Source organism: Leopardus geoffroyi, chromosome A1 (assembly GCF_018350155.1).
Source record: "Leopardus geoffroyi isolate Oge1 chromosome A1, O.geoffroyi_Oge1_pat1.0, whole genome shotgun sequence".
NCBI classification, from domain to species: domain Eukaryota; kingdom Metazoa; phylum Chordata; class Mammalia; order Carnivora; family Felidae; genus Leopardus; species Leopardus geoffroyi.
Window position 1 is genome coordinate 29,361,226 of NC_059326.1, and position 15,634 is coordinate 29,376,859.

At 41.6% G+C, this 15,634-nt stretch overlaps 1 protein-coding gene across 1 annotated transcript; it reads left to right on the forward strand.

Moving 5' to 3' along the window:
• Positions 1-8,843: 8,843 nt before the first annotated feature.
• LOC123598164 (kelch repeat and BTB domain-containing protein 6) lies at positions 8,844-13,575 on the forward strand. The gene has a single exon (XM_045478126.1). The coding sequence runs from the start codon at positions 9,171-9,173 to the stop codon at positions 11,283-11,285; it is 2,115 nt and encodes a 704-aa protein (XP_045334082.1). The 5' UTR covers positions 8,844-9,170; the 3' UTR covers positions 11,286-13,575.
• The last annotated feature ends 2,059 nt before the right edge of the window (positions 13,576-15,634 follow it).

A 15,634-nucleotide genomic window follows, 5' to 3' on the forward strand; every position in this document is an offset into this window, starting at 1 on the left:
TCGTCAGGAGGAGGATCATTTGCTTCCAGCCCACAGTTAACCACAGGTAAATGAAACCATGGACAACAAAACCATGGATAAGAGAGTGCTACTATATATATCCTTAATGATTTTCTGCCTGCTGGACCGATCAATTTCTAATAGGTGTTGAAGTGCATTATATAATTATATTTTCTCTTCTCTCTTGGCATATCAATTTTACTTCTATTTAATTTTTTCTTTCAGTGTTTCAGACTATTGTCTGTGCAGTGCCCTAGGGGTAGTAGACAGCTGAAAACCATCTCTGATTTTTACAATCCCATGGAATCCAGGACTGCAAGCCCTCCTGGCCTCCAAAGCCAGGCACCAGAAACATATGAAGATTTGCTTTCTGAGATGCTAGCACTCTGGAGTATTGAACAGAGGGAGAGCACAAAGAAAGTGCCTTCCCTCCCTGGTCTCGGAAAGGTTTACAGTCAGCTCCTATAAGTACATTTAATTAGAAGCCTGACCCTCAGGCTGCACCTATGATGCTAAGGCCTCTTTCACAGAAAGAATGAGCTCCTGAGTCTGTGACCTCTTGCTATGTCCGTGGTGGTATCTGTTTATGAACTCTTTCTCAGTTGGTTTCTGTCCTGTGGGACCCACAAGCTTAAGCCCTGTTGGCCTCTAGAGTCAGGCAATGTAGGGGTGTTCCCTGAATACAGCTGCAAAAATCAGTGTACCAGACAAATATATAAGCTCCTTTCTGGAAAATACCATTGAGCTGGAGTGAAGCAGCAGGAGAGCACAAAGATTGCATCCCCTGGTCTCTGTTTCCTGGGAATAGCTCCATAGAGCCCTCTAAGTGTGCCAAACCAGAACTGCTCCCCAAGACCAAAGCTCCTAGACAAAGCACATAGGCCTCTTTCTCAGAAAGCCTGGGTGTGTGTTTCAAGTTGGCTCTCTGTGTAGTGCCCTGGGAGAGGGAGTCTGCCAATAACTCTCTCTCTGATTGTTACAGTCCTTTGGGTCCCAGGCCTCCGTGGCCAGGTGATTAAGGGGAAGGAGAAGGGGAAGTGCAAGGGGAAGGAGAAGGAGAAGGAGGAAGAGGAGGAAGAAGAAAATGGAAAAAATAAAAGATGATGTCCACTGGTTTTAGCAAGGCAGAGTGAGAACATGGAAGATGATTTTTTTTAAATTTAAATCCAAGTTAGTTAATATATAGTGTACTAATGGTTCCAGTAGAATTTAGTGATTCATGACTTACATATAACACCCAGTGCTCATCCCAACAAGTGCCCTCCTTAATGCCTATCACCCATTTAGCCCATTCCCCACCACCTTCCCTCTAGCAAGCCTCAGTTTGTTTTCTGTATTTAAGAGTCTCTTATGGTTTGCCTCCCTCTATTTTTATCTTATTTTTCCTTCTCTTCCCCTCTGTTCATCTGTTGTGTTTCTTAAATTCCACATATGAGTGAAATCATATGATATTTATCTTTCTCTGACTTATTTCGCTTAGCATAATACATTCTAGTTCCATCCACGTTGTTGCAGGAGGAGGATGCTATTAACCTTACAAATAAAACTGCCAGTTATATTACCAGCAAAAGATAATTTTTTTTTTTTTTTTTCAGGAGCGGCAGAGAACTACAATCTAAGACAAGCAAGCTAGAAAACCACAGGCAGGGGCGCCTGGGTGGCTCAGTCGGTTGAGCGTCTGACTTCGGCTCAGGTCGCGATCTCACTGTCAGTGAGTTTGAGCCCCGCCTCGGGCTCTGGGCTGATTGCTCAGAGCCTGGAGCCTGCTTCCATTCTGTGTCTCCCCCTCTCTCTGCCCCTCCCCCATTCATGCTCTGTCTCTCTCTGTCTCAAAAATAAATAAAACGTTAAAAAAAAAAAAGAAAGAAAACCACAGGCAAATCTGGAGAACAAAGGAAAGGTAGCTCTTTTATAGAGGAGAGAGAGGAGTTGGGAAGGGCTGTTATAAACAAAAACTCCATTGGCTTAAACTGAGAGCTGGAAGTATAGTGGTTTTTCATTGGCTGAGTTATGACTGTCTCTCATTGGTTGGACTGTTGAGGGGGGGCCAAGAAGAAACCTTCCTTCCTCTTGCTGGGAAAGTAAAGTAATAACCACTGGGATTGGCTAGGAGTGGTAGGGCTGAGCACTTGCCTTCCCCCCTCCCCCACCCCCTGCCATTCCCCAGTCCTGACTCCATTCTAAATGAGTTTTCCTTTTATTGATTTTCACAGTGTCCACCTAGTGGAGCATAAAGATGAGAACTGCTGGAAAGGAAAAAAACAAAAAACAAAAAACGGTGTCTATTGGCTCTAGAAAGGTAGAGGGAGAGCAGGAGAATGGCACCTACTAGCCTCCATTCCTGGAGAATATTCCATCAAGCCCATGCCCCTTTGACCAATGCTTTAAATGTGCAAATGAGTCTCTTTCATGTAAAGTCCAGGTGCTTTCCAAAAGGCTGCTTCTGTACTGGGCCCTGGGAAGGGTGAGTCTGCATGTGAGACCTTTAAAAGCCATTCCTCAGTTCCTGCAGCCCTTTGGGTCTTATGGATGGGAGCCCTGATGGTCTTCAAAGCCAGATGTTTTGGGGGCTCATCTCTTAATTGATGGTCTTAAAAGGTGGCATGCCCACGGTGGGGTATGAACACTTCATCCATCATGAAGCAGCTCTGGGTTGAGTTCCCTCCCAATTGTGTGTTCTTCCACTGGGGGTGGAGTAAATGGCAAGATTGTTCTCAGCCTTACTTACCTGGTTCCATGTGGATTCCCCTTCATTTGCTAATGCAAAGGGGTCAGTCCATCAGTTTTAGAAATTTTTTTTTTCCAGAGGAAATTTTTCTGTAAATAGCTCTAAATTCAGTCTGTCCATGGAAGGAAGTGAGTTTAGAATCTTCCTATATCATCATCTTTTTTTTTTTCTTTTATATATATAGAGAGAGAGAATGTGCAAGTGGAGAAGGGGCAGAAGAAGAGAAAAAGAATCTTAAGCAGGCTCCACACTCAAAGCAGAGCCCAATATAGGGCTTGATCTCATGACTGTGAGATCATGACCTGAGCCAAAATCAAGAGTCAGATGCTTAATTGACTGAACCACCCAGGGGCCCCTATATCACCATCTTGAACTGGAACCTACATCATTTCTTTTTTTTTTTTTTTTTTCTTAAGATGTCCATTTCTCTTCTTACATTGCCCAATTTTTGCATGTTGTCTACTTTAGCCTACAGCACTAAGCATGCTATTCATAATTGTTCCAGTTCCTAGTCTGATAATTCCAACACCCTTGCCATGTCTGGTTCTGGTGCTTGCTCTGTCTCTTCAAATGGTCTTATTAAATGCACTTGCTCTATACCCTTGAAACTAACATTATGTGCCAACTATACTTTAATTTTTAAAAATACAGCAACGTAACCTTGTGTGTAAACTGTACTAAATGCAAAAGGGGGGGCATTAAACACAACAAAATAAAATAAACACTATACCTGCTCTGTCTCTTCAGATGTTGGCCTTTCTTTCTTCATAGCCAAACATGATGTACTGGGTAAAAGGCACTGTTGTAAGTAGGCCTGTAGTGATGTGGTGGTGAGGTGTGTGTGGAGGGCACATGGTCTATGGTTCTGTCATTCTATGATTAGGTTTCAGAGTTCATACCTCTGAACTGTGAGCTTTCAAGGTTTTTGTTTTTAAATTCTTTTCCTTCCCCTTAGGTCAGATACAATTTGGATTGAGTGAGCAGGAGGTGGGTATTTCTCTTCCTTTAGGTCAGTTAGGCTCCAATAAGACCCCAGCAGGTGAGGCTCTGATTAACGAGTTTCTCCTGAGAATGATCCTTGTTAAGAACAGAGGGTTCTGACGGATTTAAAAATGGTTGCTTTTCCCTCTCTCCCTTCGGAAGTATGAGGGGATTTTTCTCTATATTTGTTGTGAAGCCTGCTCAAGGTCCTGGAGGTAAATCTTACAATTTGGTGCCCAACACCCGACCCCCACCCATGACTGGGTCCCCTGGAGTTGTTAACTCTCGAGTTGTTCACACTGAGCCCTCAGCAACTCATCAATTTTCATATTTCAGGTTTTTCCACCTTGGCACTGGTTCCTGCAGCAGTTTCAGCCGCTGGGTGTCTGCTCAGGTAAGCTGTGACCCCTTGTAGTCGCGGGTCTGTGTCTTCAGTCTTGGGAGCAGCTGTTTGCCCAGTGTTTTCCTGTCTGTCATGAATCTAAGAAGAGTTGTTGATATTTCAGTCTGTTCAGATTTTTACTTGTTTTTAGGCCAAGCGGTGAATTCCAATTTTATTTATTTATTTTTTGGTGAGATATAAAGTATGTGTTATTCTACCTTACAGTTTTTGTGGCAGTATTGGTGGGTAGGACATAATGTAAGATCCCTTCCACTTGGATTCAATATTGGTCTTCTGGTGATGTCTTTTCCTGAAAATTAAATGTCCAAGTTGAAGATCATGTAAGGACTGTGGTGGGAAAGTCAACCTGACCTGTTGATGATAAATGAGTGTAACTTAATACATGCATTTAATAAGACATTAGCAGTATTTAAGGATAGATGTTGGAGTGATCAAATGAAGGGCACCTAAGACCAGAAGAGGTAAGGAATCCTCACTGGCGTATTAATGAGGATTAATAATAATCCTCATTATTTCATAAGGGAATAATCAATGTTGCTTGGAGGAGGAGGGGTCAAGGATCATCACAGCTAAGTTCAAAACCTGTTGCAGGTTTAGTTCCTCAGCGTTTGGCTGTTTTTAATTTGAGAGCATCACTGTGATTGGTCTGGTTTGGTCTGGTCTGGTTTGTTTTTTCCCCAGAGGACTGAGGAAGGTAAGGAATAGTGAAATTTTTGTAGCAGCGTAGGTACTTGTTGAATATCCTGAATAACCTTACCATTGAAGTGAATTTCTCTATCACTAGAGAAGAACAAAGGGATTCCAGAGCAGAGAAAATTCTCTCTGGTAGCAGCTTAACTATAGTGGTAGCAGTAGCCTGTTTGCAAAGAAAAGCTTCTAGCCACCCTGAAAATAAGGGTATGAATGTCCTTCCTTTTTTGTCAAAAAAAGGGGGGGGGAGGGTAATGAGTAACTGGAGAGTCTAAAAGTGGGAGAAACAGATAAAGAGGTTTTCAGGTTTTAAAATGCAGACCTGGAAGAGGAGTCCCAATTAAAGAGAAGGGCATTGTTTTCTTAGGGCATACAAGAGAGGGCAATAGCTAAAACGCTAGGGGTCTGGCTCTAGCAATTAGCCAACCAACCCTAGAAATCCTCAAGGTTGGCTTTTGGTCTCAGGGAAAGAGGAATTAATGATGATGTTAATACATTTAGGGGACAAAGTTGTCCCTTCACATGAGGAGATAGCATGTCCTAGCTAATGGTCTTGAGGGGGCTGAATAAATTACGTTGTGTTTTTAGAAACCGTATGTCTGTTGTGGGCAAGAGTTTGTAACAAACAAGTTGTTAAAATCAGGTGAGCAGAGAAGACAGTCATCTGCATGATGGATAAGGAGAGAATTACAGGGAAAGATTAGATTTCTCAGGTTTGCATTTAGAGTCCTACAGAAATAATTACTGGCCTCAAGAAACCCCTCAGGCATGGCAGTCCGTGTGTATTGTTGATTTTTTCCATGTGATAGCCCAAAAGATATTTGTGTCAGGGTGAAGGGGTGTAGTGGAAAAACAACCAAAAAAATGAAGAACAGAAGTTAATGACTGTGAAGTAAGTGGTGTTGGGTCACATATAGACCAGATGGTTTTGGGGTTAGGAACTAAAGGAAACCTGGCTGTAACTACTTCATTGCTCACAAGTGTTAAATTAAACTAGCCAGTCTCCTTGGTCACTAGGATTCTTTACTGGAGAGATTGGATTATTACAAGATGTGTCAACAAAGCCTTGAATCAAGGCGAAAATATTGCAGAGCTTCTAGTTTTAAATATGTCATGGTAATCTTAGAAGTGGCATGGGAGTGGCAGAGGTTTGGCCTCCCAGACTTGGCCTGTGTCAGAGGGAGTGAGCCGCCCAAAGAGAGTCAGGTATTATAGCTAACATAGTTTGTACTTAACTAATTGGGGGATTTTTTACAGGAGCAAAAAAAGTCTGATGGTCAATGAGTCCTAAAAAGGCAAAGGAACATGGGTACAGAGCCAGGTACTTCAACGGTGAAGCATTTGGGGGAGCAAAAAAACCCTGATATTCCTACTGGGAAGTAAATCTATTCCCAGAAAGGTTACTGGGGCAGTGGAATTAAGCACTAAGTCATGGTATGCAGTGAGAGGTACTAAGGAAGCAGAAAACGATGTAGACAGAGGCAAGTAATGGGTAGATGATCAATCCCACTGCAGGTATGATTTATGCAGTCCAAGGGAGGTTAGTGGGAAAATTACAGACGTAATTACAGAAAATTACAGACGTATTAGTTTTCTAGGGTCTACGTGGTACTTTGTTACGTAGTACAGACTGGGTGGCGTAAACCAAAGAAATGTATAATCTCATACTTTTAAGTCCAAGATCAAGATGTCCACAGGATTAGTTCCTTCTGAAGGCTGAGAGAGAAGGACCTGTTCTAGACTTCTCTCTTTGGCTTATAGATATGGAACATTTCATCATCACAGCAAAGTCTATTGAACAATACTGCTGTAGTGTAGAGTACAGTGTCTAATAAACATTTTACATTTTGTGAAAAGCAGTCTAAAGCAAATAATGCTGTTAAGGGCATATATGAAGAAGTTAAAACTCAGTGACTGAACATAATTTATTTTGAGGGTTGTATCCTGAGACGAAGTTGATAAATACAAATATTCGACACTTTCATGAAGCATAGATTGTACTAATTCAAGGGATGCTTAAGTATGTATGGTACTGAGTTCTAAGGATCCTGAGCAGAACAGAGTCTCTTTGTTGAAATATTTTTATTTAAAATTATCCACAATAATTAGAGTTCCAGAATCTTCCATTGATTTGGGGATGGTAGTGCAAGAAGGTGTACTGGACTAGTTATAAACATTTACATTAAGACATTAACGGAAAGACTTTAGCACTGCTTCCCAAACGTGAAATATTGAGACCGCCAAAGCATCTATTTATAGTCCTTATTTACATAATTTGACATAATCCATATATACTGCTCCCCAAGACTGAACATTTTAATGTTCAGATACTGCTGAATGTTTAAAATACTATCCTATCCTTCAGAATTCTTCCAGAGGCAAGTTTAAAATCTGTAGGTCAAAAATTCAAATCCCTGACAACAGCAAATGCTAGGAGGGATATGGAATGAACAACAGGAATGCTCATTAATTGCTGGTGGGAATGCAGAAACAGGATAGCCACCAGTCTGGAAAAGATTTTGGCAATTCCTTACAAATCTCAACATGGTCCTTATCCTAGGACCCAGCAATCAGTCTCCTTGGTATTTACCAAAATGAGTTGAAAACTAAGGTCCACACAGAAACCAGCACATGTGTGCTTATAGCCGCTTCATTCACAATTGTAAAGACTCAAAGCAAACCAAATGTCATTCAGTGAGTGATGGATAAATTATGGTAAATCCATACAATGGAATATTATTCAATGATAAAAGAAATGAGCTGTTAAGCCAAAAAAGACAGGGAGTAACCTGAAATGAATATTGCTAAGTGAAAGAAGACATATTAAAAGGCTACACATGGTAGGATTCCAACTGTATGACATAATGGAAAAGTTAAAACTACCTAGACAGCAAGAAAATCAGTGGTTTCTATGAAAATCAGCAAGAAAATCAGTGGTTGGAGGGCAGGGAGAAGGAGGCATAAATAGATTGAACACAGGATTTTTAAGGCAGTGAAACTATTCTGTAACTGTAATGGTAGATACATGACATTATACCTTTTTCAATACCAATAGAACTGTACAACACAAAGGCTGAAACCTAATAGAAACTATACGCTTTAATTAATATTATGTACCGGTGTGAATTCATCACCTGTATCAAACACATACACTTATGCAAGATGTTAATAATGGGAGAAAACTGTAAGGAGATGGGAGTATTTGGAAGCTATCTACAAATTCTGCTCAGGTTTTGGAGTACCTAAAACTGATCTTAAAAATAAAATCGTTATTAACAGATAAAGAAAAAAAAGAGACAAACAACAGCAAAAAAAACCAGACTTAAATATAGAGAACAAACTGGTGGTTGCCAGGGGAGGGGGGGCGGGGTGTGGGGTGATGGTGAAAGAGATAAAGGGGATTAAGAGTACACTTATCTTAATGAGCACTGAGCCATTAATGTATAGAATTATTGAACCGTTATATTGTACACCTGAAACAATATTTGGAAAAAGAAAAAAAAATATTAAAAGACGGGGGTGGCAGGGTGAGGGGGTGGAATCTCTGCAGAAACCTGCAGCATTTTGAATTTTTTCCTCCAGGCTCCTGATTTCAAATGAGTAGGTGCTTGATTTTTCACAAATGGTAGAAGAAAAGCTAAGACCTATCTAACCCTTACATTATAGACACTGCGTAAGCACTTTATTAACCTAATCCGCAAATATTTATTCAGAGCATCCTATTTAACCTACGCAATTCATGTCGTCGTCACATCGGGCTATGCTACACTGTTGTTCTTCACATTTTTAAAACCAGTTCTGAGAGCAAAGCCAAACAATTGATAAATACAGATCCGGCGTCTCATCTGGATTCCAAATCCAAAGTTCTAAACCATAAAACAGAACGAAAGAAAATTAGCGATTTCTAATTCCGTCACCCGAAACAATGAACGGCCGATAAATCTCGCGATACTATTGAAACTACTACCCCCAAAATGCACAGCGGCTTCAGTCCGTCCGCCTATCCCCTGGAGTCTGGAGGGTCCCGGCATGCCTCAAGGCGCGAAAGGCAGCCTGGGAACCGTAGTCCTCTTGGACGCCTACCGGTATTGCCAGCGCGGCAGTGGCGGATCTCGGTTCCGTCCAGCGGGTTCTGTAAAGCGAGCTGAGGCGGAGAAAGGGCGCGGAACTGGAAAGGGGTGAGTCAGGCGCTGGCTACGTGATAAAGGGAGGCGGCACTGCGGCATAAGACAGAATTAGGTAAATGGACCCGTGCTGCAGTCTCTCCGGAGACACCGCGATCTAGCGCCAGCGAGAAGAGGGCGAGGAGGAGCCAGAGCCCGGTCCTTGCACCCGTTCTCGCCCTCGTACCCCGCCGCCATCTCCACCATGCAGTCCCGGGAAGAAGCTCCGCGCTCTCGCCGCCTGGCCAGTCCCCGCGGTGGGAAGCGGCCCAAGAGGGTTCACAAGCCCACGGTTTCGGCTTTTTTCACGGGCCCGGAGGAGCTGAAGGACACGGCTCATTCTGCAGCCCTGCTGGCGCAGCTTAAGTCTTTCTACGACGCGCGGCTGTTATGTGATGTGACCATCGAGGTGGTGACACCTGGCAGCGGGCCTGGCACCGGCCGCCTCTTCCCCTGCAACCGTAACGTGCTGGCTGCCGCGTGTCCTTACTTCAAGAGCATGTTCACTGGTGGCATGTACGAGAGCCACCAGGCGAATGTGACCATGCATGATGTGGATGCCGAGTCCTTCGAGGTGCTGGTCGACTACTGCTACACAGGTCGTGTATCCTTGAGTGAAGCCAACGTGGAACGCCTTTACGCGGCCTCTGACATGTTGCAGCTCGAGTACGTGCGGGAAGCTTGTGCCTCCTTCCTAGCCCGCCGCCTTGACCTGGCCAATTGCACCGCCATCTTTAAGTTTGCTGACGCCTTCGGCCATCGCAAACTGCGATCACAGGCCCAGTCCTTTATTGCCCACAACTTCAAGCAGCTCAGCCAGATGGGTTCGATTCGGGAAGAGACTCTGGCAGACCTGACCCTCGCCCAGTTGCTGTCTATTCTGCGCCTTGATAGTCTAAACATAGAGCTTGAGCAGACCGTGTGTCATGTGGCAGTGCAGTGGTTGGAAGCGTCTCCCAAGGAGCGGGGTCCCAACGCTGCGGAAGTCTTCAAGTGTGTCCGCTGGACCCACTTCACAGATGAAAATAAGGACTACCTGGAAGGGCTGCTGACCAACACCATTGTGAAGAAGTACTGTCTGGACCTTATCGAAGGGGCCCTGCAGATGCGATACGGTGACAAGTTGTGCAAGTCTCTGGTGCCGAAGCCAGAGAGCAGTGGCGGCAGCAGCGGCAGCGGCACTAGCGGCGGTGGCGGCGGCAGCGGCGGCAGCGGCAGCGGCAACAGCAGTGGCGGCGGCGGCAGCGGCTGCGGCAGTAGCAGCAGCAGCTCTATGGTACCTACATCAGAAAATCCGCCCCAGAGGCTGGGTGTGTGCGCTAAGAAGATGGTGATCTTCTTTGGACATCCTAGGGATCCCTTTCTGTGCTGTGACCCATACACCGGAGATATTTACAAAGTGCCGTCACCTCTGACCTGCCTTGCTCACACCAGGACTGTAACCACCTTAGCTGTCTGTGTCTCTCCAGACCATGACATCTACCTGGCTGCCCAGCCCCGGAAAGACCTGTGGGTGTATAAGCCAGCCCAGAATAGTTGGCAGCAGCTTGCCGACCGCCTGCTGTGTCGCGAGGGCATGGATGTGGCCTACCTCAATGGCTACATCTACATCTTGGGTGGGCGAGACCCGATTACCGGCGTTAAATTGAAGGAAGTGGAATGCTACAGTGTTCAGAGAAACCAGTGGGCACTGGTGGCTCCGCTACCCCATTCTTTTATATCCTTTGATCTAATGGTAATTCAGAACTATCTTTATGCTCTCAACAGCAAGCGCATGTTCTGCTACGATCCTAGCCACAATATGTGGCTGAAGTGTGTTTCTCTGAAGCGCAATGACTTTCAGGAAGCCTGTGTCTTCAACGACGAGATCTACTGTATCTGTGACATCCCAGTCATGAAGGTCTACAATCCAGTCAGAGGAGAGTGGAGGCAGATCAATAATATTCCCTTGGTGTCGGAGACCAACAACTACCGGATAATCAATCACGGCCAAAAACTGTTGCTGATCACATCGCGCACCCCACAGTGGAAGAAGAACCGGGTGACCGTGTATGAATATGACACTAGAGGAGACCAGTGGATTAACATAGGTACCACGTTAGGCCTCTTCCAGTTTGATTCCAACTTCTTCTGCCTGTCAGCTCGTGTTTATCCTTCCTGCCTCGAGCCTGGTCACAGTTTCCTCACGGAGGAAGAAGATGTGCCAAGTGAATCCAGTACTGAATGGGATTTAGGTGGATTCAGTGAGCTGGACTCTGAGTCAGGAAGTTCAAGTTCTCTATCTGATGATGATTTGTGGGTTCAGGTAGCTCCTCAGTGAAATGCACAGGATCAGAATTTGTTGTAGATAGGTTGAAACACTACGGTGTTTTTACTGCTTTGGAAAGTGTCTTAAAGAGATACCCTTTCTCTTTGCTGGGAAAACAACAAAACAAAACAGGTTGATTAATTTCAGGTTTGGTTTAGAAAGGGTATTGTTTGAAATACTAACATTTAATGTTAGGGAGTTTATACACTCAAAGAAATCAACCTATTTAATAATTTACTGTTCTAAAAGTCCTATATTGATTTGATTGTTTGGTATGTTTATGTTCGATTATACTAATTTAGTCTTCTGTTCTTAAATCTTATATTCTGTTTCGTGCCACAAGTACTGTGACTTGAATTTTGATTTTTAAAATAGAAAACTTACTGGCTAGGAATTACCAGGTGGGGTTTTGGAAGTATATATTTTCCTTCAGAACAGGGTAGTAGGTTTCCAAAACTTTAAATTAGTGGGTTATTACAAAATGTGTTCTAATTTAAATATAGTTTGCCAGGTTTTAGTTTAGTTACCTCCCCTGTGTGAAGAAGAGAAACAAAGAAAGCTTATATGTTTAATGTGACTGGTGATTTCATTTGTAATGATGTGCAGAATGGCAGTAAGCTCACTAAAAGTAAAAACGAAGCAAACAAAAACAGGATTCTACTGTTTGGAAAGAAATTCGTTTTAAATTTGTAATATAAAATGTGTATTTGCAAACAGTGACCAGTTTTCCATCTGTTCTAGTAGTGTCACCAGTCATTGAGAAACCTTAAAAAAAAACAAAAACAAAACTAACTTGCTTTGTCGCTTCACATTTTTGACCTATACTTGATACATGCTTCACAGAATCAGAGGAATAATCCTCTTTTTCACTGGAGACGATTGTGTAAATTTGTATCCATTGTCTTAAAAAGTTTATGTGATTCTTAAAATACTTGGGCTGTACAATTTTAGTGTTCATCTGAGATTTGTCAGCAAAATGTGATTATTCTTTGCTGTTTAATGAGATAATATTCGTTTTGAAAATATGTGTAAGCTAAGAACAGTATTTTATTGAGATCAGTAGATATTGTGTCTATCAACTATAAAATCAAGTGCCAGCAAAGGACTTTAAAACTTTAAGTTGTGTATAGAACTGTTTTGTGTAGCATTGAAATATTGTCAGTTTTTGTAAGTCACTAAATGTTATTATCAGCTTAAAGGTATTTTTGTATTAAAAGTTTACAGTTAAATAACATAAGTGAATGATGGCATTTGGGGCCAGTAGTGAAAGTATATTTCGTCTAAAATATTTCCCTAAGCAGTGGTATACATGGTTATTTTATTAGGATATTTGTATTTGTTCTGTGTTTCTCTGTGAACCACACTCCAGTCTTTGTTTCTGTCACACTACGTAAGGGAATGTTCAGAAACAGAGACTAAATCATAACAAAACTGACATTGCTAAATACAAGTGCTTACCTCTTGAGGGTTTACTAGATATGGTTGTCACGCTACATACACGTGATAATGACCGGTTGCTTATGGTGTATATGTTTTTTCTATACCCAGTTAGAATTTTCTTCTTGAATCTTCATTTAGTAACATGCTAATTCCTCTTCGACGTTTATGCTCTAGTGACAGAATGCTAACATTTCTTACACCCTGGCTGAGTACAGAGGATTGTGCTCTCAGGTGGGGACCTGAATTTTTTAATGAAATACCATAGGATGAAAATGGAGAAAGGGAGACACAAAAGGTTTAAAAAAAGCAAAAAAGGCTGTCAGCCATTTTGATTGGCCATTTGAAGATACTACAAAACATTCCTGTTTAACATTTTTAGTGAAATAAGATGCTTGTCCTAACAGTACGTGTTCCTTCAAAAGGGCAAACATGCTTTTAGTTGTGTAAGACTACGTTTTGTTCTATTTAACAGCAGGGTTGTTACGAGCACTGTACTTAACACAAAGCTGTGTCTCAGTAGTGTATTTGGCCAATTTTTTCTTCACCAGTAACTTCTTGTGGGTAGCTTTTTGTTTTGTAAGGTTGAAATAGGACAGTGCTGATCTTAACCAGATTGTCCATCTGCAGAATTAAGGTATGCAAACGATTGAGGAGTGACAAATTCTCTGATTTGTCATTCTCAACCTTTGAGTTAGGTAAAAGCTAAGTAGCAGTGATATCTTGGTTTACAAAGAAGTTTTCTTGGGAAGAATTTTGGTTTCGTGATATATTTGTGAATTAGAGAATCGGTGTTAATCATTATTTTATAGGTAAGTGATTTGTATGTGATTAGTTGCAAATAAAACTGGTATTAGAACCTAAACTTCCTGACTTTTTAATTCAGTGTTTGTGCTAAATGCGTAATGCTCTTGCCTGTGCATTGAATGATGCAACTAGCAGTGTTGAAATCCCTTCTTGACGGGAGAGCACCTTTGTCTCAGTTTTCCAATTAATCGGCACATCTTTTAGCAGATGTTCAATAGAACATTGCAAGACTACTCTTCTTAAGATTTAGAATGACCTTAATTACCTTTGTATCTGTTTCTGTAGTCTGAAAAGTGTAACCCAAATTTTTATAAGTTCTAAGTTTGAATGATTAGTGTCATTAGGGTTTCCAAAAGGATAAACTAGAAGCTAATTTAGCAATTGGCTTGTTTATATATGGATTAAAGAAAGAAATTAAATTATAATAGCTCTTTTCATTGATTTTAGTTAAGCAGAGATTTTTAAAGTTTCTGTACCTGACGTTTTTGAGAATCTGGGGAAAGCTTTTGATCTATTTCTTTTTTAAATTAAAAAAAAATTTTTTTTTTTTTTTTTAATTTTAGAGAAAGCGTGAGCAGGGAGACAAAGAGAGGGAGAATCTTAAGCAGCTTCCATGCCCAGTGAGGAGCCCAATGTGGGGCGCGATCCTACGACCTTGGGGTCATGACCTGAGCCAAAATCAAGAGTCAGATGTTCCACCAACTGTGCCACCCAGGCACCCCTTGATTTATTCTCAAGAAAAAGGCAAATTTGTTATAATTTTATAATGTCAAAGATGACAGGACACTTCTGCTCATCTTAACTGAGGTAAGAATACATGTGACAGTCTCTCCTTCCCTTATCTGTTTAAAAAGGTCAAGGCCCTTTTCATCTAATTTTAAGGAAACATTCATTATAGCAAATATGATAAAGCAGGGAAGGTTAGGAAGCAAAATTATTTACAGAAAATGTGACTCACAGTAGAAATGTAAGAGTTAATGTTTCTTTTAAAACCAACAAGAGCATAGAATATATACAAACCAATTGATTTTTTACATAATAAACGAGATAATGTTCACAGAAGCTGCCATGGAGGCAATAGGTTTTGTGTAGAACAGGAAAAAGGATCCCCTTCTTGACTGAGCCATTTGTCACCTGGATCTGTTTCATCAAACTGCCATTCCTTACATATATAACCTTGAGGACTCCACGTGGTCCAAGGCGCAGAGAGTAGGGAACATATTGTTATATAACATCCCATCTGTATGTGAGACCCATTTTCTCTTAAAACAACCTAGTCTGTTGTCACCTAATGGACTCAACCTTTTACACTCTCACCTCCAAAGTTAAAATCGCTGCTTAGAAATACCATATCTTAATCAAATATTGTTTTGGAGCAAACTATTTGTTAATTCTAGGGAAACTAGCAAAAAGGGACTTTATGTGTCAGGCAAAATAATTTCTTTCAAACAAATGTTTGTGCCTTAGAGGAAGAGAAGAGCCAGGACTCAATTGTAAGCAACATTACCTTAACATAGATCATCTTAAGAAAATTCAGTAGATTTTTTTTTCTTTTTTGCCTATTTTAACAAAAATCCAGCAAGGGAACTTCCTTCAGGCACAGCCTGATCTAGATAGAGTCTCAGTGTCTTCAGGGCTTTCTCTGTTTAGAGAAGACCTAATGTTTTCTCTCACTTTGTATATTGGCTGGAATATAGGTCTGGTTGTTTGTAATAGAGACCCAGTAGTTATTTAAATAAGTTTCTCCTATAAAAGTCCAATCTGTTATGTTTTTGCCCCTCATCTAGAAAATCCCCTGAGACCCAGGCTTTTCTGTTTCCCCATTCTGCCATCCTTGGGGTTATGTCCTGGTCCACACGGTTTAAACTGGTTTATACTAGTGTCCATATTCCAGCCATCAAGAAAAGAGGAAGGGGAAGGGAAAGGCATGAGCCTTCCTTATAAAGGAAGTTGTACACATCACTTCCAGTCACATGACCTACACCAGATCTTAACCACATAGGCATACCTAACTTGAAGACTGCCTAAAAGAGGTAGTCTTTATTCTAGAACAACGTGTATTGAATTAAAATTCAGGGGTTCCTTCTTATAGAATGGAGGAGAAAGGCTATTAGGTT

Excerpts from the sequence above, each read along its gene's own strand:
- LOC123598164 (XM_045478126.1), top strand. The coding sequence starts at position 9,171 with ATGCAGTCCCGGGAAGAAGCTCCGCGCTCTCGCCGCCTGGCCAGTCCC.